The 21,932-nt window shown below is 43.5% G+C and overlaps 1 protein-coding gene across 1 annotated transcript in view; it reads right to left on the bottom strand.

The window, feature by feature from the left end:
• LOC139408961 (calmodulin-regulated spectrin-associated protein 2-like) overlaps positions 1 to 21,932 on the bottom strand; it is a 77,228-nt gene that overhangs the window by 18,545 nt on the left and 36,751 nt on the right. Inside the window, exons 3-7 of the mRNA XM_071153491.1 lie at positions 16,347 to 16,511; positions 14,933 to 15,013; positions 2,997 to 3,029; positions 2,387 to 2,528; positions 1,669 to 1,808 (exon numbers count right to left, since the gene is read on the bottom strand). Of these exons, the coding sequence (XP_071009592.1) occupies positions 1,669 to 1,808; positions 2,387 to 2,528; positions 2,997 to 3,029; positions 14,933 to 15,013; positions 16,347 to 16,511 (561 nt within the window). The remainder of the gene's footprint in view (positions 1 to 1,668; positions 1,809 to 2,386; positions 2,529 to 2,996; positions 3,030 to 14,932; positions 15,014 to 16,346; positions 16,512 to 21,932) is intronic.

Here is a 21,932-nt window from a genome sequence, read left to right as displayed (position 1 = left end):
TGAGTGGATGATTTTGTGGTCAAGCTGCACAGAAATAGCAACTAGAAGCTCAAACCCCTAAGAAGAGGTTCAAATGAAGTGCACAGAGACTATCTATAATATATATGGCTTTTGTCAGTGGCTAGTATACAGGTTGTTGTGAAATATAATTATGAGAAGGGACAAGCCTCTCAGACTACAGCAATTTGACTGGAACACTCGTGGGTACACTCAATATGGCGGCCGGTCCACCTATCACAGAACATTGACTTGAATGGGAATGTAATTCTAATAATTATATTTCTACTGTGGCTAGCATAAACTCAATGTCAGTGTCATGATAGATGCAGTAGGACTGATTTGCCTCTTCAGCCCCAGGGCTCTGTTTCACCTGACCCGCAGCCTGAATCATCTCCTTCCTAAGCCTTCTGTGAAGTGACTTATTCAGAATCTGCTAGTGTGTCTGGGGTTGCTTAAAGGACCATGTCAGACACAGCTGATTCCAACTCACTAGTATTCCCCCCTCCCCTTGTGAACTGTGTGCTTTAATAGTTACTAGCAGCACTTCTCCACTGAAAGGACCAGCACAACTGACAGCTGGGTAGACGCCAATACTCAACACCCAGACAGGGCCAGTGGTACACTGTTGTTTGCAGCACACAAACACACACACAAACTCAGCCCCGACTCACCTTTTCTCCACTATGACACTTCTCTGCCACAAAAAAAGCAACACATACCATTTTTAACCGTTCATCAGTTTTCAGTACAGTACTTGTGAAACCATTAATGTACAAGAATAGAGAAAATGGGGAATGCAGAGCTGTTTGTTTCCCATCAGTTTCTATGACTGTCCTAAAACATTGGCAACAACACACGTGACCAACACCCACTATTCACAGCCTGGGAGCCAAGACAAAGACACAAGCCAAGTGTTATGTGTCCATCCTTCCTGCACATAGATACAATACATACCGATATAATAGCTTCCAGTGAAAAATGGAGAGAGAGAGAGAGAACGAGAGAGCGAGGAGCGTAGAAGAGAGAGATGAGAGAAAGGTATATAATGAGAGGAAAGAAGGAGAGAGGAGAGAGGAAAGCGAGAGAAATAGGGAAGGCAATACAGACAAAACAGAGACACATCTCGCACAGACAAACCAGATCTGTGGTTTGTGAGGACAGAGAGTTTACAGGATCCATTTCAGACAGATCCCATTTTCCACCAGGCTTTCTCCAGCTGTATTACATAATATGAATATACACGAATCACCAGCTCTGGCAATGCTGCACACACTGTAGCTGCCAAGCCTTATGCCTAGTTTGACGCATTGTCCTTAGCTCTTGGACTATCTTCCTTCCAAATGTATTATTTTCTTTGCAAAATCTCCTGAAACTTTTGCTGCCCTTTAAAAATCAACAATTCAAACCGAGTTGGCTGAACTCTGTGTGCAGTAACAACTTTTCCACACTACTGAGCTGAGCCAAGCCATGCTGAGCTGTACTGCGCTGGCGTGGTTACACATGCAGTCTAGTTGCTGGAACGGTGCGGGAAAGGACCATGTGAAAACAAAATATCCCAGCCAACACTGTACGGTATAGACACAATAGTGTGAAAAGGGTATACATTTGTACCTCAGAGATTCTTTCAAAACACACTTCAAAAGCCATAACTTTGCCTTGTGGACTTACTTTGACTGAAGAGGAGGCGTAGACCATGTCCTCCAGACTGAAGTGGCAGCAGCGGTTGAGGTGCTGCTGACAGAACTCCTGCACCAGCTGCAGGTTGTACAGGCTGTCCACCAGTGACATGCTCTCCTTAAGGCAGATATCTGACAGGGACAGGCCACATGGACACATAATTGGCTAAGTTGGTTAAAGGGGGTCTGAGAGACGAGTGATGCACAAATCTCTTGGAAGTGAATCAGAAAGTGAATATCCGTTAGGAGTAGGGCTTCTGGAGGTATTTGTAAGGTATTTGTCCCTTCTTTGTATGGGATTGACCAATCAGGGATGAGAATACTGGATGTTTTCCAGAAGGTAATCAAGCCGTTTTGATGCGAAAACAGAATCTTATGGAGTGCCTTTAAATCAATCATCACTCTGAATTTGGGGTACTGAGCCTTGTGTGTGTGTCCATATGAGATCCCATCCACTTCATCAGTGGGTTGATGGTTGATGAGATTAAGGGTGAGTTGAGACTTGATGTTCATCACTAATGGATGGCTCACTCACTCCTCCTGGAATATGAAAGGCTAGCCAGGGGAGAGCCCTTAACACCTTCAGGCTAAGTGATTGAATAACTCAGACAGCTATAGGCCTCTCAAAAAGGTAATGTGTTGATAGGGAACCACAGACACCCCCCATCCCCACGGTCAGAATACAGTTTAGTGCTGTCTAGTTAGTGTACCTTCCAGTTTGACTAGCTGTGGGCAGTAGAAGTGCAGCAGAGTGGCCAGGGCGCAGCCGTCAGTGGTGTCCTTCAACAGGTTGTCCACAGGGGGGATCCAGGGCACCTGCTGTGCCACCGCCTGCTCCTTCCTGTAGCGAGCCTGGAGCACCACAGGGAAGACAGACATACAGACAATGGGTCTGGGCATGGAGATAGATGGTGCAAGAGAGATTCATACACACACGGACAGACAAAGAAATACACTGGCAGAGGCGGACATGTGCATCTCTCATTGGAGTTGAAGAAGGATGATATTGTATCATGCAGGGACTAACGACACACAAACCATGGGAATAATTAATCGGACCTCAAAACATGACAATGTAATATCGACTTCATAATAGAGAATATCACCATGCAAATGATCTTTTAATTAAATCAAATTCAGGGAAACGGAGTTAACCGCACAAAAAAGCAACACCAATAACTGCAATCACATGCTGACGTTCACTTGTGGAATGATGACATTTACTACGGTGACAGTCACCATGGAGATGGCGGTGAGAGACATTTCACTATGGAAACGGACAGATGGAAGAGGAACATATAAGCTGGTCATCTGACTTACAGGCACTAGTTTCATGTACCATTTGGTCGGAGACTTCAGGAGAGAGAGAGAGAGAGAGAGAGAGAGAGAACAGGATTCATTACAAGAGAGCAATACATGGACAGAGGGGCATAGAGAGAGAGAGAGAGAGAGAGAGAGAGAGAGCGAGAGAGGAGATCGAGTGATACATGGACAGAGGGGCATAGAGACATAGAAGAGAGTGGAGACTGAGCGATACATGGACAGAGGGGCATAGAGACATAGAAGAGAGTGGAGATCGAGCGATACATGGACAGAGGGGCATAGAGACATAGAAGAGAGTGGAGATCGAGCGATACATGGACAGAGGGGCATAGAGACATAGAAGAGAGTGGAGATCGAGCGATACATGGACAGAGGGGCATAGAGAGAGAGAGAGTGGAGATCGAGCGATACATGGACAGAGGGGCATAGAGACATAGAAGAGAGTGGAGATTGAGCGATACATGGACAGAGGGGCATAGAGAGAGAGAGAGAAACAAACAAACAGACAAGAAAAGATGAATAATCCAGTCAGCATTGGACTTTGGGTATTTTTTTGCCATGCTGGCTAAAATGTCAAATAGAGGATTCTCTCATGTCAAACAGACATCTTTCCTTGAGACAGCTAGTAGAGTACACCCGCAGCAGCAACCATGGGGATTTGAACCAGGGGGATTTGTCATGAAGCCTAAATTGTGACTGTTCTCCTAGTTGAAAAAAAACAAACAATGTTTGTGTATTTGTACTGCATTTGCGTGCTTGCAGTCTGTTTGCCTGAAATGGTGCTGAAATTGCTTTGTGCTGCCTTCAGTGACATTGGCCCTTTTTGTGTCTGTTTCCAAAGGTTTGAGACAAGTATTACAGTACATTGGCAATAAGTGCTGACTGAGTTTGTGTCAAGTCTGACATGACATGTTTCTGACACACTTTCAAGGCTACATCAAAGACGCATTTTGTAAGAATCACTCCTATTGGGTGGCAAAGGCTTTCTTAAACACCACCGGAGACTTTGAGCCGGAGACATTGAGCCACCGGAGACTCAATGGTAGCAAAACAACTAACCTACAGTACATTTTGAATGTTGCAGTTCCAGGTTGATGAAAAGGTCAGATTCTTGCAGTCCCGGCTGATTGAATAGCACTGTTCTTTGAATACTAATGTGAGTCATTCATAGACTGACCTCAAAGGCTCACAATAAGAGATATATGCCACACTTCGTGAAGTGGACGATTAGAAGGTATAATCTCATTCACAGGCAATCTATTGATCACGCTGATCTTTCATAGTGTTGGCTGGAGAATTTATTCAACCACACTACATCCAATCCGAGGTCTTGAAAAGTCTTTGGTTTGGCCGTGTTACTTGTGAAACACTAACCAGTGTTTAGGTTTCAAACAATTTAGCTACATTTTATGTTTTTTTGAACAAAGTATACAGAGATCCTTAAGGTTTAGCAAGAACAACTTCTGGTGTCTGAGTGAGTCTAGACAGTGAGAGTAGGATTGCAGCGACACATAGTGGCAGAGCATGAGGACTAGCAATAACTTAGTACACCTTTATTCAAAGAGATACAGTTCAAATGGATCAAACCCACAATTGCTGATAACGGCTAGCAGGCATTACTTCACCTCACCAGGCACAAAGGGCCCATAACATACTGCTACCCTTACATGACACAGCAGAATAAACACAAGCTGAACATTTGGCAGGGGGAGACTGGGGAGTGTGTGTGGGAAGGGGGGTTGGTGGTGGTTATGGAGTGCCAGTAGGCATGTCCCAGCAATGACCCAGGTTGTGGGACTATGGCAGGAAAGGCTATAAGGCCGGGCTATGTCAGGGCTAAATCACAGCTAAAAGACAGGGCAGGACCTCCCGGGTGGCGCTATGGTTAAGGGCGCTGTACTGCAGCGCCAGCTGTGCCACCGGAGACTCTGGGTTCACGCCCAAGCTCTGTCGTAACCGGCCGGTGACCGGGAGGTCCGTGGGGCGACGCACAATTGGCCAAGCGTTGTCCGGGTTAGGGAGGGTTTGGCCGGTAGGGATATCATTGTCTCATCGCGCACCAGCGACTCCTGTGGCGGGCCGGGCGCAGTGCACGCTAACCAAGGTTGTCAGGTGCACAGTGTTTCCTCCGACACATTGGTGCGGCTGGCTTCCGGGTGCGCGCTGTGTTAAGAAGCAGTGCGGCTTGGTTGGGTTGTGTATCGGAGGACGCATGACTTTCAACCTTCGTCTCTCCCGAGCCCGTAAGGGAGTTGTAGCAATGAGACAAGATAGTAGCTACTAACAATTGGATACCATGAAATTGGGGAGAAAAAGGGGTAAAATTCAACTTAGGTTTAGCTTAGGCTTAGCCCCAATCCCAACCATCCACCACCACATCAATCAACTCGCTGTCCTGACAGTGTTCTCCCTCTATGACAAATCACATCCTCTCCAACCAGACATGTTCAATTCATCCCGCACAGATTTGCAACTTAAAGGGATTACTTCTCTTAGTTCTATTTAGTTTTTTTACTTCTCTGCCCTGCCATTGCCTTTGACTCCACATTGACCACAAGTGTTTATTGTGTTTCGCAGCGTACTGTGCTGCAGCTTAAAATAAACCCTGGGTCGCCCCACTCAGCTCTTCTTTGTTCCGATGACTACAGCACATCTGTCCGTGGAGGGTACACGTCCCTCAATGAAGTCAGCAACTCAAAGAGCGTGACCGATTTAGGAGGTGTCTGGAGCTAGCATCCAGGTCAGAGTGCCGGGGAGAGGCGGAGAGGGAGAGGGAGCTGGAGAGAGAGAATGTGTGTCTTTTTACTGAATGCGGGCCTTTTAACTGAAGAATTTGTTTGCTTTATATGATTGTGTTTTGCGTTTCGTGTTTTGTATTTGCTTTTCATGTATTGTGTAATTGATGTGGATATAGATAGTATTGTTTTGTGTAATTATGTGTATATAGATACAGTATGTATTGTGTATTTTTTTGTATGTGTTCATGCAGGAATCATCTGCGAAAGAGACAGTGGTCTCAGCATGACTCCCTGCTTAAATAAAGGTTAAATAAAAAATATAAATATTTAGCAGACATTACAAGTCCAGCACAGCTCACTGTGCCCTTGTATGCCATCGCTAGCCTGTGATGCCTCATATACAATAGCTGCTTAACAAGTGGTATACAGAAGATAGCCCTATTTGGTAGAAGATCAAGTCCATATTATGACAGCTCAAATAAGCAAAGAAAAAATTACAGTCCATCATTACTGTAAGACATGAAGGTCAGTCAATACAGAACATTTCAAGAACTTTGAAAGTTTCTTCAAGTGTAGTTGCAAAAACCATCAAGCGCTATGATGAAACTGGCTCTCAAGAGGACCGTCATAGGAAAGGAAGACCCAGAGTTACCTCTGCTGCAGAGGATAAGTCCATTAGAGTTACCAGCCTCAGAAATTGCCGCCCAAATAAAAGCTTCACAGAGTTAAAGTAACAGACACATCTCAACATCAACTGTGTGAATCAGGTCTTCATGGTCGAAATGCTGCAAAGAAATCACTACCAAAGGACACCAATAATAATAAGAAACTTGCTTGGGCCAAGAAACACGAGCAATGGACATTAGACCGGTGGAAAGCTGTCCTTTGGTCTGAAGAGTCGAAATTTGAGACTTTTGGTTCAAACCACCATGTCTTTGTGAGACTCAGAGTAGGTGAAAGGATGATCTCCGCATGTGTGGTTCCCACCGTGAAGCATGGAGGAGGAGGTGTGATGGTGTGGGGGTGCTTTGCTGGGAACACTGTCTGTGATTTATTTAGAATTCAAGGCACACAACCAGCATGGCTACCACAGCATTCTTCAGCGATACGCCATCCCATCTGGTTTGCGCTTAGTGGGATTATCATTTGTTTTTCAACAGGACATTGTTGAACACACCCAACACACCTCCAGGCTGTGTAGGGGCTATTTGAAGGGCTATAAGAAGGAGAGTGATGGAATGCTGCATCAGATGACCTGACCTCCACAATCACCTGACCTCAACCCAATTGAGATGGTTTGGGATGAGTTGGACAGCAGAGTGAAGGAAAAGCAACCATCAAGTGCTCAGCATATGTGGGAACTCCTTCAAGACTGTTGGAAAAGCATTCCAGGTGAAGCTGGTTGAGAGAATGCCAAGAGTGTGCAAAGCTGTCATCAAAGCAAAGGGTGGCTACTTTGAAGAATCTAAAATAGAACATATATTTAGATTTGTTTAACACTTTTTTGGTTACTACATGATTCCATGTGTTTTTTCATAGTTTTGATGACTTCACTATTATTCTACAATGTAGAAAATAGTAAAAAGAAAGAAAAACCTTGAATAAGTAGGTGTGTCCAAACTTTTGACTGGTACTGTGCATGTACCAGTACAATGTCATAGTAACATGGTTACAGTAACAACTATTGAGAAACTTGTTAGGCAACTTTACTTGTAATAAGTGAAGGGTCAGGGAATCAGATAGGCCTATAACCAGACTCAGAGGTGCTTTTCATGAAGATAGAGGGGTTAAAGTGAGTCATCTACAGTGCTGCAATCATGTTCAATAGAATCTCCTAACATCATGTCACATACAGTACATTATATATACCAAAGTATGTGGACACCCATTCAAATTAGTGGATTCGGCTATTTTAGCCACATGCGTTGCTGACAGGTGAATAAAATTGAGCACACAGCCATGCAATCTCCATACACAAACATTGGCAGGTGAATGGCCTTACTGAAGAGCTCAGTGACTTTCAATGTGGCACCATCATAGGATGCCACCTTTCCAACAAGTCAGTTCGTAAGATTTCTGCCCTGCTAGAGCTGCCCCGGTCAACTGTAAGTGCTGTTATTGTGAAGTGGAAATGTCTAGTAGCAACAACGGCTCAGTAGGCCACACAAGCTCACAGAACGGGGTCGCCGAGTGCTGAAGCACGTAGCCCGTAAAAACTGTCTGTCCTTGGTTGCAACACTCACTACTGAGTTACAAACTGCCTCTGGAAGCAACGTCGGCACAAGAACTGTTCATCGGGAAATTCATGAAATGGGTTTCCATGGCCCAACTGCAGCACACATGTGCATTGCCAAGCGTCGGCTGGAGTGGTGTAAAGCTCGCCACAATTGGACTCTGGAACAGTGAAAATGCATGGAATCACACTTCACCATCTGGCAGTCCAACGGACTAATCTGGGTTTGGCAGATGCCAGGAGAATGCTACCTGTCCCGATGCATAGTGCCAAATGTAAAGTTTGGTGGAGAAGGAATTAACAGTCTGGGGCTGTTTTTCATGGTTCGGGCTAGGCCCCTTAGTTCCAGTGAAGGGAAATCTTAACAGCATACAATGACATTCTAGACAATTCTGTGCATCCAACTTTGTGGCAACATTTTGGGGAAGGCCCTTTCCTGCTTCAGCATGTCAATGTCCCTGTGCACTGGTTTGACCCTCCTTTGGCAGCAATAACTTCAACCAAACGTTTTCTGTAGTTGCGGATCAGACCTGCACAACGGTCAGGAAGAATTTTGGACCATTCCTCTTCACAAAACTGTTTCAGTTCAGCAATATTCTTGGGATGTCTGGTGTGAACTGCTCTCTTGAGGTCATGCCACAGCATCTCAATTGGGTTGAGTTCAGGACTCTGACTGGGCCTCTCCAGAAGGCGTATTTTCTTCTGTTGAAGCCATTCTGTTGTTGATTTACTTCTGTGTTTTGGGTCGTTGTCCTGTTGCATTACCCAACTTCTGTTGAGCTTCAATTGGCGGACAGATAGCCTTACATTTTCCTGCAAAATGTCTTGATAAACGTGGGAATTCATTTTTCCATCAATGATAGCAAGCTGTCCAGGCCCAGAGGCAGTAAAGCAGCCCCAAACCATTATGCTCCCTCCACCATACTTTACAGTTGGGATGAGGTTTTGATGTTGGTGTGCTATGCCTTTTTTCTCCACACATAGTGTTGTGTGTTCCATCCAAACAACTCAACTTTAGTTTAATCTGTCCACAGACTATTTTGCCAGTAGCGCTGTGGAACATCCAGGTGCTCTTTTGGAATACTTCAGACGTGCAGCAATGTTTTTTTTGGACAGCAGTGGCTTCTTTTGTGGTGTCCTCCCATGAACACCATTCTTGTTTAGTGTTTTACGTATCGTAGACTCGTCAACAGAGATGTTAGCATGTTCCAGAGATTTCTGTAAGTCTTTAGCTGACACTCTAGGATTCTTCTTAACCTCATTGAGCATTCTGTGCTGTGCTCTTGCAGTCATCTTTGCAGGACGGCCACTCCTAGGGAGAGTAGCAACAGTGCTAAACTTTCTCCATTTATAGACAATTTGTCTTGCCGTGGATTGATGAACATCAAGGCTTTTAGAGGTAATTTTGTAACCTTTTCCAGCTTTATGCAAGTCAACAATTCTCAATCTTAGGTCTTCTAAGATCTGTTTTGTTTGAGGCATGGTTCACATCAGGCAATGCTTATTGTGAATAGCAAACAAACATTTTGTGAGTGTTTTTTATAGGGCAGGGCAGCTCTGACCAGCATCTCAAATATCGTTTCATTGATTGGTCTCCAGGTTAGATGACTCCTGACTCCAATTAGCTTTTGGAGAAGTCATTAGCCTAGGGGTTCACAAACATTTTCCAACCTACACTATACATGCTTAAATTATGTTATTAGTTTAAGCACAGTATGTTTGTCTATTGTTGTGACTTAGACGAAGATCAAATCAAATTTGATGACCAATTTATGCAGAAATTGGTCATCAAATCCCAAAGGGTTCACATACTTTTCCTTGCCACTGTAGATCTGGTAAAACACATTACTTCTCATACTCTGAGACATATGTTTTGTTATATATTGTCCCTGCCAAACACACACAAACAGCCAGGTGTCTAGCCTATCAGGCAGCACTTCATGCAAGGTCTCTGCAGGCACATACACGTCTGTTCTGGGATGGGACATCTGCCTTGCCGCAGTGGCATTGCCTCCTGGGAACTATCCAAGATTTTCTCAAGGCTCCTTTATAGACGTACCTTCTCTTCAGGTTCACTAAAGGTGTTGTGTCACAATTACCACACAAACTGTGCCCTCCTCTGGATGGGAGGCCCAGCCAAAGTATGAAAAGAAAGACTATACTATATGTTCGCAACAATTTAATGGGTAAGCTAACATTTCGGCACACTGTGCCTTCTTCAGGCTTTCTTAAGGTCCAAGCCACGGTAAAATGATGGCGTGTTTAGATGGGAAAGCAAAGAAGACTGAGGAAGGGATGGGGGAGATGAGAGGAGGGGGAGAGAAGAGAATGGGAGAGGAGGGAAATAAGGAGAGGAAAAAAGGAGTAGAAGACAGAAGAGAAGTAGAGAAGAGGAGAGAGGAGGGCAACAGAGCGGAGAGAATGACATCATCTCTCTCTCTCTCTATTGTCACTTTTGCTGTGTCAGAGGCCATGTTCCCATGTCAACCCTGCTGCTCGGCAGACCATAATACTGAACCAGCCTGCCAGTGATGACAGAGCATGATTCAGCTGGTACAACAGACACGCAAACAACAGCCTGTCATAAGGCATTAGAGTCTGCATGTAGCGAGACGCAACAACTCCTAGATAGGTAGCCAGTTTAGTTTCTGACCTGTGTGACCCCAGACTAAATGACAGTTGTCTTTGTAATTGAAACGACTTGACTGTGTGGGGTGTGAAGAAAGTAGGAGAGAAAGTACAGTAGCTGTTTGTGCCAATGGCGTGACAATTAACATCTGCCTGTACTGGGTCTGAAGTTCAAATGTATGCAGATGATACAGTGATATATGTGCATGCAAAGAGCAAACAACAAGCTGCACAAGAACTCACTACTGTAATGGTCCAGGGTACAAAGTGGCTCAGTGACTCATGTTTGCATCTCAATGTGAAAAAAAAAACTGTCTGCATGTTCTAAACAAAGAGGGCAACTGATGCTACTGAGCCAGATGTCTATGTGTCAGGGGAGGAGCTGACACATACCTTGGCTTCATACGTAATTCCAACCTCTCTTTTAAAAAGCAGGTGAAAAAGGCAGCAGAACCACAAGGTCTGCCATGAGAGGTGACAGTATAGTTCCCTTAAGGAAAAGCACCTTTAGTCAATCTGCTTTCTCTGTGAGAGCTTCCCATGTCTGGAACACACTGCCATCAGACACACAGAACTGCACCACCTATCGCACCTTCACAAAAAAACGTTAAAGGCCAATCAGACTTGTGAACATAATTCCTAGCTGTGTATTGTCGCTTTCCATGTTGTCTGTAGCTTGCGAGGTGTGGAAAGTGGTGTTGTTTCTTTTATGTATTTTGTTTTGTTGCTCTTCGTGCTATTGCTCTGTCTGCATGCTACGTGTTGCTTGTCCTATGTTGCTCTGCATGTGTATTGTTATTGTAATTGTTTTTAATAACCCGCCCAGGGACTACGGTTGAAAATTAGCCGGCTGGCTAAAATCGGCACTTTTACGGAAACGTTGATTAATGTGCACTTTCCCTGTAAAAAATAGAAAAATAAACTCAAAAATAGGATTTAGCAGGACCGCACAAACAGATCTGGGATCAGGCTGAGAAAGGGAATTGCACAGAAATATTATGTTGTTCATGTTGAATGCTGCTATGTAAAATACAGTATAAACATTGAGGCATAAAAATGGAGAGATATACACTGAGTATTCAAAACATTAAGAACACCGGCTATTTTCATAACATAGAATGACCAGGTGAATCCAGGTTAAAGCTATGATCCCTTATTGATGTCACTTGTTAAATCCACTTCAGTCGGTGTAGGTGAAGGGGAGGAGACAGGTTAAGAAGGCCTTTTATGCCTTGAGACAATTGAGACATGGATTGTGCATGTGTGCCATTCAAAGGGTCAATGGGTAAGACAAAATATTTAAGTGCCTTGAAATCGGATACCACCTGGAGCTCCTCCCCTGTGTATCAAGAATGACCCACCACCCAAAGGAAATCTAGCCAACCTGACACAACTGGGGGAAGCATTGGAGTCAACATGGGCCAGCATCCCTGTGGAACGCTTTCGACACATTGTAGAGTCCATGCTCCGACGAATTGAGGCTGTTCTGAGGGCAAAAGGGGGGGATGCATCTCAATATTAGGAAGGTGTTCCTAATGTTTGGTATACTCAGTGTATAAGTGACAGCAGAGGTTGAACCAATGATGTGTATAACCCCTGGATTGCTGATGCTATGTAATGGCCAAGAGAGGCTTTGAAGCCACCAGCTGCCATATTGATACTCCCCAGAAGTGTATTGTATGTTTTATTTAACTAGGCAAGTCAGCTATGAACAAATTCTTATTTTACAATGACGGCTTACCCCGGTCAAACCCTCCCCAAACCCAGACAACGCTGCCCTATGGAACTCCCGATCACGGCCAGTTGTGATACAGCCGGGGATCGAACCAGGGTCTGTAGTGACGCCTCTAACACTGAGATGCAGTGCCTTAGACCGCTGTGCCACTCAGTAGCCTTTAAAATGGAAGGTGCAGTCCTCCTTAGAAATTCATGGAATTCTACAGTATTTCAATAAAAAGGAAAATTGGAAAATGACATTGTAGTGGGGATAGTAACATTAGTACTCTCTAAAATAATACTTTAAGCAATATGTTTTTATATTATTTTTAGATCACATACTATAATTTAAAGTATGCATCAAGGTGTCTGTAATAGAACATACTTGGCAAAAACAAAATGTAGACATTAATAAATGCATTTTTATAGCTTCCAAAATATTTCTTTACAATGGAGGAGTACCAAAATGGCTCAGCGGTGCTTTCAATACAGTGCCCCTGTCAGTCATCCAGGGTTTGGATTGAACTTGAATTTAATCATTTTCAATTTCTATTAAGAAATGTAATTTGAATTCAATAGTTTTAAATTGGCATTACACACGATTAATTACTAAATTCATACATGCAGTCACGTGCACAGATAGAGCCCTAGGGGTGCTGGAGTATCTGTCCTTTTGCCCCCCTATGGAAAAAGTGTCCTTTTGATCAGTGCTATTTTTTAAACTAATGAACCCCTCCCCGCCCTACTGCCCCCGGGAGCCGGTAGTGCATTGCTGCCAGAGCCGCCGGAAAACGTGTGGCGTGAAAGCATTTGCCCCAGTACTTTTCAATCCACTTTCAAAGCAGCAGCAGAAACAACGGGGCCAGTTACTTCTCAGCGCAATTTTGCGTTCTAGTTCAACATTTACCTGCTCTGTCGCAGTCTACCATTGAAAACTATTGAAGACTAGACGCAGAAAAGTATTATTTGTATTTGAGTGAAGTATTATTTGTATTTGAGTAATATGATTTCCTGAAAATTCTGAAACATTATCTACTCAGATGTTTTTTTTAAACTACACTTACAGTGGCAGCCTACAATGCAATGCAATCCAATGCAAAAGAGTAATATGATTGGCCATTCAAGAAAAGGTTGAAGACCTCTGATCTAAAGGAAATAGCAATGGTGAACTTGATCAAATGTCTGGAGGTGTTTGCAGAATGTTTTCTTTTGCAGTGACAGTTGCTGTATCTGACCATTTCGGGAAAAGACAAAAACAGTTGCAAATTGTGGAAGACATGTATACAAATAGTTTCAATTCAATAATGTTTTTTTTCCCTTCCCGAACCTAAATATGCTGCACTGCCTGCAAATTCTGAAACATCGTCTACTCACTTCAAAGCAAAAGATCAACTGTCATTTCACCTGTTAAATTCTACTGTAGCGTACAGTGCATTCGGAAAGTATTCAGACCCTTTGACTTTTTCACATTTTGTTAAGTTAGTCATTCTAAAATGGATCAAATTGTGTTTTTCCCCCCTCATGTACACACAATACCCCATAATGACAAAGCGAAAAACAGGTTTTTGAACAAAAAAGATTTGTACATTTATAAAAATCAAAAAACTGAAATATCAAATTTGCATAAGTATTCAGTCCCTTTGCTATGAGACTTGAAAATGAAATCAGGCGCATCCTGAGGTGCATCAGGCGCATTGAGCTCAGGTGCATCCTTAGGTTGAGCTCAGGTGCATCTTAAGGTTGAGCTCAGGTGCATCCTAGGGTTGAGCTCAGGTGCATCCTAAGGTTGAGCTCAGGTGCATCCTAAGGTTGAGCTCAGATGCATCCTAAGGTTCAGCTCAGGTGCATCCCAAGGTTGAGCTCAGGTGCATCCTAAGGTTGAGCTCAGGTGCATCCTAAGGTTGAGCTCAGGTGCATCCTAAGGTTGAGCTCAGGTGCATTCTCAGGTTGAGCTCAGGTGCATCCTAAGGTTGAGCTCAGGTGCATCCTAGGGTTGAGCTCAGGTGCATCCTAAGGTTCAGCTCAGGTGCATCCTAAGGTTGAGCTCAGATGCATCCTAAGGTTCAGCTCAGGTGCATCCCAAGGTTGAGCTCAGGTGCATCCTAAGGTTGAGCTCAGGTGCATCCTAAGGTTGAGCTCAGGTGCATCCTCAGGTTGAGCTCAGGTGCATCCTCAGGTTGAGCTCAGGTGCATCCTAAGGTTGAGCTCAGGTGCATCCTAAGGTTGAGCTCAGGTGCATTCTAAGGTTGAGCTCAGGTGCATCCTAAGGTGCATCAGGTGCACTGAGCTCAGGTGCATCCTCAAATTGAGCTCAGGTGCATCCTGTGAATCATGGTGAACGCTATGATCCCTTATTGATGTCACTTGTTAAATCCACTGCAATCAGTGTAGATGAAGGGGAGGAGACAGGTTAAATAAATATTTTTAAGCCTTGAGACAATTGAGACATGGATTGTGTATGTGTGGCATTCAGTCATGTTCAGTTTTTATATGTTTTGGGGCATATTTTTAGTACGTACCGTTTATAAAGGAGGCCCCGGCAGTGGTTCTAGTAAAGTGGTGGGGGGAAGGAAGAAGACATAAGAAGACAAGAGAAAAGAGGAGAGGGAGGTACTCACCCCTGGCTTGCCAACTGGCTCAACACTCTGCATCTCTCTCCTCAGCTCCTGAGAGATGATATCTTTCAGATACTCATTTACCTGGTTAACAAAGGAGAGAGAGAGAGAGAGAGAGCGAGAGAGAGAGAGAGAGAGAGAGAGAGAGAGAGAGAGAGAGAGAGAGAGAGAGAGAGAGAGAGAGAGAGAGAGAGAGAGAGAGAGAGAGAGAGAGAGAGAGAGAGAGAGAGAGAGAGAGAGAGAACGAACAGGATTCATTACAAACGGCAACATGTCATAAGATAAAGATAAACCTAATCAGTTATTCAATGTTCTCATAACGTAACATCTATCTTGTAAATTGGAGGGCGCCCACCTTAGACTGTATAAAATCAAATTTTACAACATAATGTATGTCAACCCATTTTTTTCCTTCCTTACTGCCATGTGAAATAACAATATGATTTAAGAAATCTTTACAAAAACACAGTCCCTTCAAAACATTTTGAGCCTTCCAGCAATTTCCTTGATTTGAGTATTGGAGTTCATTGTTTCCTGGAGACTCCCACAGTTTGTCAACATCTGCAGAGTATACCACATGGTTCCCCCGAAAGGTTCCATTCCATTTGACTTGGGTGTGTATTGTGTCATGTGTTTGTGTGTCTATATGTATACTGTATGTCTGTGTACAGGTGTGTAGAGGTGCCTGTGTGCATCTGTAAAATGGATAGCATTCATGACTGTGTATTTTAGTGTACGAGTCTCCAGCAGGCCAGAGCTGGCAGCCCCCAAGTGTTCCCAGCAGTGGAATGTAAACAACAGCCTGTACTGGGCCATAAGGATGAGGAGGTGGAGTGTCTCCCTTGACTGGTTCAGCAGCACTCACTAAGCCTGCGTCCCAAATGGCACGCTATTCCCTATTTAGTGCGCTATTTTTGCCCAGGGTCCATAGGGCTCTGGCCTGAAAATAATGCACTATACGTTCCATTTGGGACACAGACTAACACCCCCCTACTATTGTCACACTGCAGAGCCAGCTGCATAGGGACGGGCCCAGGGCAAGACCGCCTCCTCACAGGACAACATGCGCAGGCGGTCCCGATTCACTCCCTAGCTCTTCTCTGTTGATTCATTGTATTTGTTTATACAGGAAAAAATTATGCCAAGTATACAGTTACTAATAATATTTTGGAATTTTCAAAAAGTTGAACCCTTCTCAGTAGACCTACTGATTTTCAGTGGATTTCCTGTCCTACATAGGGGAAAGAGAGAGCAGAGTAATAAGAACCAGTGCAGCACAGATTGGCTTAGCTAAGCTCAGTTCGGCTCCGTAGTGGGAAAAGGGAACAAATGTATGGTGTCCAGCTGGTCTAGACTGTAAATGGTCCTACTGTGTGTGTGTGTGTGTGTGTGCATGAAATACCATGCAGATGTCTACCTTGTTGATCCAGCTGGTCATGGCGTCCTCTGTGTCGTATGGGGTGTCGCCGTCTTCGTCGTTGTGGGAAGAGTACTGGAGGACGCACGCCACCACCTTCTCCAAGCTCACAGTCTCCACCGTGTACGCCGTCATTAGTGTGTCGATCACCGCCAGGTGGGCGCTCTGAAAGGGGACACAATAAACAGAAATTGAGCTCATTATGTACCGTGGAGTCATGGACCTCCTTCTAATCTGGTTACTCATGTAGCTTCCTTATTCCCTCTGCACTTGTCAAATTGGCTAACTGTTACCATGGCCCTAGACTTTTTTGGGGGGGCCAGGCACAGAAACACAAAGCAGCAAGGTAAAACCTACACAAAGCATCAGTGTAAAACCCCAACTACCAGTGTGAAACCCCATATTAGAAAAGCCCTATAAGAGTTTGGAATATGGTGGAATCTATAGAAGACCAGGCCTATCAGAAGGGTGTGGCCATCTATTGCCATCTTGATAAGACCTATCCAGATCTATTCAATCTACGAGGGGGCACAACAAGGATAGAGGGAAGGGAGTAGGTTATGGGAATGGAATTGAACCATGGAGTGCTATTCCTCCTCCACATATTGCCTGGCATATCTGTCTCCAGTTGGCCGCTCCCCAGTGGCTGCTGCCCTGGAAACAGTTGGGTCCGTCCCTCGTTGTGCGACCCAATTAAATTTGTGTTCACGCACACTGACAGGGAGAGAGAGAGGGGCCTACACCAAGCCTGCAGCCTGAGTCAGGAGTTTAGAGTGTGTCTCTGTCTCAACCACAGACTGAAATAGAACAGTAATATAATGTACCTCTAAGGTCTCAACATCCCACTATATAATATTAATATCATCATTCCTATTCATATTGGTTCTAGGAAATATAGGATGCTGGTGACACGTTTAGAGTGCATAATAAAGATGTTGAAGACTTAGAGAAATATGAACTACTATAATAAACACAAATTAAGAGGCACTACTTGCCCTGAGACATGGCTGTGTAGACTTATTAGAAGCCATATGCTGCCATGTTTTAGGGCAATGGCTACAGCAGGAGAATGTGGCGTATAGTACCCCGTCCCTACAGGCACTCCAAATGTCAGTTCAGCTCAAGGGCTTGACTGGCTCTGATTATAGCCATGTGCAGAGGCCTTCAGTGGAGTACAAACCCGTCAGAAACACACACACGCTAAAAGCAGAAGCCGCCCACGCCAAGCCAACAATGGATTCCCCAATGAATACATAGAGGCAATATGAAAAGTGACTCACCCCCCTCCCCCTCCCTGTCATACTGGTGTCCATGTGTACAGCTCTGGCTAAAAGTAGTGTACGTTCGGACTCTGTCATACAAGAGCAGTATCCTGAAAGCCCTATAATGACAAAGACACTGGCTACCCTGCAATTATGTTATTTTAAGTCCCTCTGCACTGTAGCCAGGTCATGGTAGCGTGCTAGGGATATGGGACCAAATACAACACTTTTGACAAATGTATTTTCAGAATCTTTAGGGGTGAGACATGTCAATAATTTTGACCCCTACCTTTTTGAGAATATGTTGTATTACTTGTTTAAAAAAAATCTCTTTCTCTGAGAAAATGTTCCTCTTTTTTTTGCACAAAATATAGCTCAGTACACAGTCATTATTTCTCATCTTTGTCAAGTGTCAATATTTTCAAACCCCTCTGTATACTATCTGGGATGATGCATTACACCATGTGGAAGCCAAATGAAACCACTCAGCGGCAAATAGACTTGAGTCATGGGTTAGGATTGTGTTCATTAGGCACCAAACAGAATAAAATAGACTGAAATAGGGAGGGGCTACTTGAATTTGTCCAATAAGAAACACTCATTTTTGTTTCCCATTGCAAAACATTTTCCGTTGTGTGCCCTAATGGAGATGTGGCATACTCAATTCGGCTTCATTTCATGTTGGAAAAGTTTCTGTATAATGTATACCAGTGAATTTCCATATAAGGCCTAAATAGGGTTTAGAATAATGGGGTAGGATTAGTCTGAGCCATATAGATTACGATTGAATCTAAACTGTTGGCTATGTAATCCCATTTCTCAGCGGCCATATGAAACAAATGTTTAAGCTAATGTTTAAGGTGAGTTTTGGGGGTAAGGTTACCTTATCCCATATCTATGATTAAGGGCAATTCCTGCTAACGCTAGCATTTCTATATACTAACCTGCAAGCATTTCTATACGCAATCAGCACATGCTAACGCTAGTAGCCTTGCGGTAGCCTAGCCTGCGCTCGCATCTGTAGCAGTTTGTTACTGACTCTGACACCCAGTGAGTGTACTGGCTAGCTATATAATTACACACCACTCCAACCTAGCAAACCAAACACCATTGGAGGACTTTAACCCCAACAGCATTTAATAACATACAGTGAAGACACTTTGCAACGCCCTCAATTTAGCCATCTAAACAGAAGGGCAACAACACAATACTCTTCACACACACCCCTCATTACCGAAGAGAGCACAGCGCAGTGAGAAATGAATCTGGCATGTCAAAACAAATTAACATCCCAGACCGGCCTCATCTGGAAAGGCCAAAGGAGCAATGTCATTTTTCAAAGGGCTTTTTCCCTTTGGTGCATCCAGTGGAAGGATATTGATTTTGATCTGCTTTGTCCCCTGCTGCTGAGACAAAATGACAACAATAAAGATCTTATTATGTTGTAGAGAGTGTCTGGGATTGCTTGGGGGAATGTTGCAATCCGGTATGAATGGGATCATAAAAACACCTGCGGTACTACCAAGGGTGGTATTACTATGTGTGCATCCAAAATGGGACCCTATTCCCTATAGTGCACTCCTTTCCACTTAAAAGTAGTGCAATATGTAGGGGGGTAAGGTGCTATTTCAGACAGAGTCTATGACTCTTGCCCATTGAGATAAAGGGCAAGATTGTTTGAGTGACAGCCGAGCTGTTTACCTATGCTTTTAAGTGTTTACTTGGTAATACTGACACGTCACTACGAGCGTTACTGTTATGTGGACCCGTGACCCACAAGTCTCCTTGATCACAGCAGCTATGAAAACTGATATACAGTGCCTTGCGAAAGTATTCGGCCCCCTTGAACTATGCGACCTTTTGCCACATTTCAGGCTTCAAACATAAAGATATAAAACTGTATTTTTTTGTGAAGAATCAACAACAAGTGGGACACAATCATGAAGTGGAACGACATTTATTGGATATTTCAAACTCTTTTAACAAATCAAAAACTGAAAAATTGGGCGTGCAAAATTATTCAGCCCCCTTAAGTTAATACTTTGTAGCGCCACCTTTTGCTGCGATTACAGCTGTAAGTCGCTTGGGGTATGTCTCTATCAGTTTTGCACATCGAGAGACTGACATTTTTTGCAAAACAGCTCGAGCTCAGTGAGGTTGGATGGAGAGCATTTGTGAACAGCAGTTTTCAGTTCTTTCCACAGATTCTCGATTGGATTCAGGTCTGGACTTTGACTTGGCCATTCTAACACCTGGATATGTTTATTTTTGAACCATTCCATTGTAGATTTTGCTTTATGTTTTGGATCATTGTCTTGTTGGAAGACAAATCTCCGTCCCAGTCTCAGGTCTTTTGCAGACTCCATCAGGTTTTCTTCCAGAATGGTCCTGTATTTGGCTCCATCCATCTTCCCATCAGTTTTAACCATCTTCCCTGTCCCTGCTAAAGAAAAGCAGGCCCAAACCATGATGCTGCCGCCACCATGTTTGACAGTGGGGATGGTGTGTTCAGGGTGATGACCTGTGTTGCTTTTACGCCAAACATAACGTTTTGCATTGTGGCCAAAAAGTTCAATTTTGGTTTCATCTGACCAGAGCACCTTCTTCCACAGAAATGGCTTTCTTCTTGCCACTCTTCCATAAAGGCCAGATTTGTGCAATATACAACTGATTGTTGTCCTATGGACAGAGTCTCCCACCTCAGCTGTAGATCTCTGCAGTTCATCCAGAGTGATCATGGGCCTCTTGGCTGCATCTCTGATCAGTCTTCTCCTTGTATGAGCTGAAAGTTTAGAGGGACGGCCAGGTCTTGGTAGATTTGCAGTGGTCTGATACTCCTTCCATTTCAATATTATCGCTTGCACAGTGCTCCTTGGGATGTTTAAAGCTTGGGAAATCTTTTTGTATCCAAATCCGGCTTTAAACTTCTTCACAACAGTATCTCGGACCTGCCTGGTGTGTTCCTTGTTCTTCATGATGCTCTCTGCGCTTTTGACGGACCTCTGAGACTATCACAGTGCAGGTGCATTTATACGGAGACTTGATTACACACAGGTGGATTGTATTTATCATCATTAGTCATTTAGGTCAACATTGGATCATTCAGAGATCCTCACTGAACTTCTGGAGAGAGTTTGCTGCACTGAAAGTAAAGGGGCTGAATAATTTTGCACGCCCAATTTTTCAGTTTTGGATTTGTTAAAAAAGTTTGAAATATCCAATAAATGTCGTTCCACTTCATGATTGTGTCCCACTTGTTGTTGATTCTTCACAAAAAAATACAATTTTATATCTTTATGTTTGAAGCCTGAAATGTGGCAAAAGGTCGCAAAGTTCAAGGGGGCCGAATACTTTCGCAAGGCACTGTACATTATATATACCAAAGTATGTGGACACCCATTCAAATTAGTGGATTCGGCTATTTTAGCCACATGCGTTGCTGACAGGTGAATAAAATTGAGCACACAGCCAGGTAGTGATCTCATAGTAGGCTACATAAACCTATCTATCGTATTAAACAAACATAATGGAAAGCATATTGGGTCGTTCCATTTGATTTCAATCACTTTTTGACCGCACCCCTTTTGATTTAAACAAAACTTTCAATACATATTTGCCAATGGTAGATGTGGTCAGAAAGTGACTTTTTTGACCTGAGTGCTATAACATTTAGGAGATAGAAGCGCTCAAAGTTGACCCGTTTCGCATACCCCACCATACCATGAGACATCCATGTCTTCATCACTAGAAAATAAAAAAGGTTGAGTTTAATATAATTTAAAAGCTTACAAACATGGTTGTCAAACTATTTTGTGTCTCAATCCACCGCATCCACTTGTGTCGATGGCCGAGCTACAAAACGTTTGTAGCGTCCGAATGGTTTGGCCTACAAACTTTTACACTCCATGGGAAGGGGAGACTCTCTGTTTTACTCTACGACCCTCACAAGTAATACAGGATTGATCTGAATTTGGGTATGCTGATGTGCCAACTTCTGTCTATAGCTTCAGAATCGCAGTTTTGCTCTACGTGTCACGGGACTCATCTGAAAGTAGCCCATACAAACTAATGGAAGTATGGAGTTAGTTTTGTGCCAACAAAAATAAGGGGTTAAATATGTGTCCAAAAAACTAAAATATTTCCTGAGCTGTCTTATATCTCCTAAACATAGGACAGACACTTTACAACCTTATTCTTTTTTAATTTTATTTATGAATGTGTTATTCAATTAGTTTTTCTGAGCTATAGTAGTAAAGGCCAAATTCAATATTTTATCGATATCATTTTTTTTGATACCCAAAGGGGTCCTACAATTCTAAATAAA

The sequence above is a fragment of the Oncorhynchus clarkii genome, chromosome 5, assembly GCF_045791955.1.
Source record: "Oncorhynchus clarkii lewisi isolate Uvic-CL-2024 chromosome 5, UVic_Ocla_1.0, whole genome shotgun sequence".
Lineage (NCBI taxonomy): Eukaryota > Metazoa > Chordata > Actinopteri > Salmoniformes > Salmonidae > Oncorhynchus > Oncorhynchus clarkii.
This window is presented reverse-complemented; position numbering and strand designations above follow the sequence as displayed.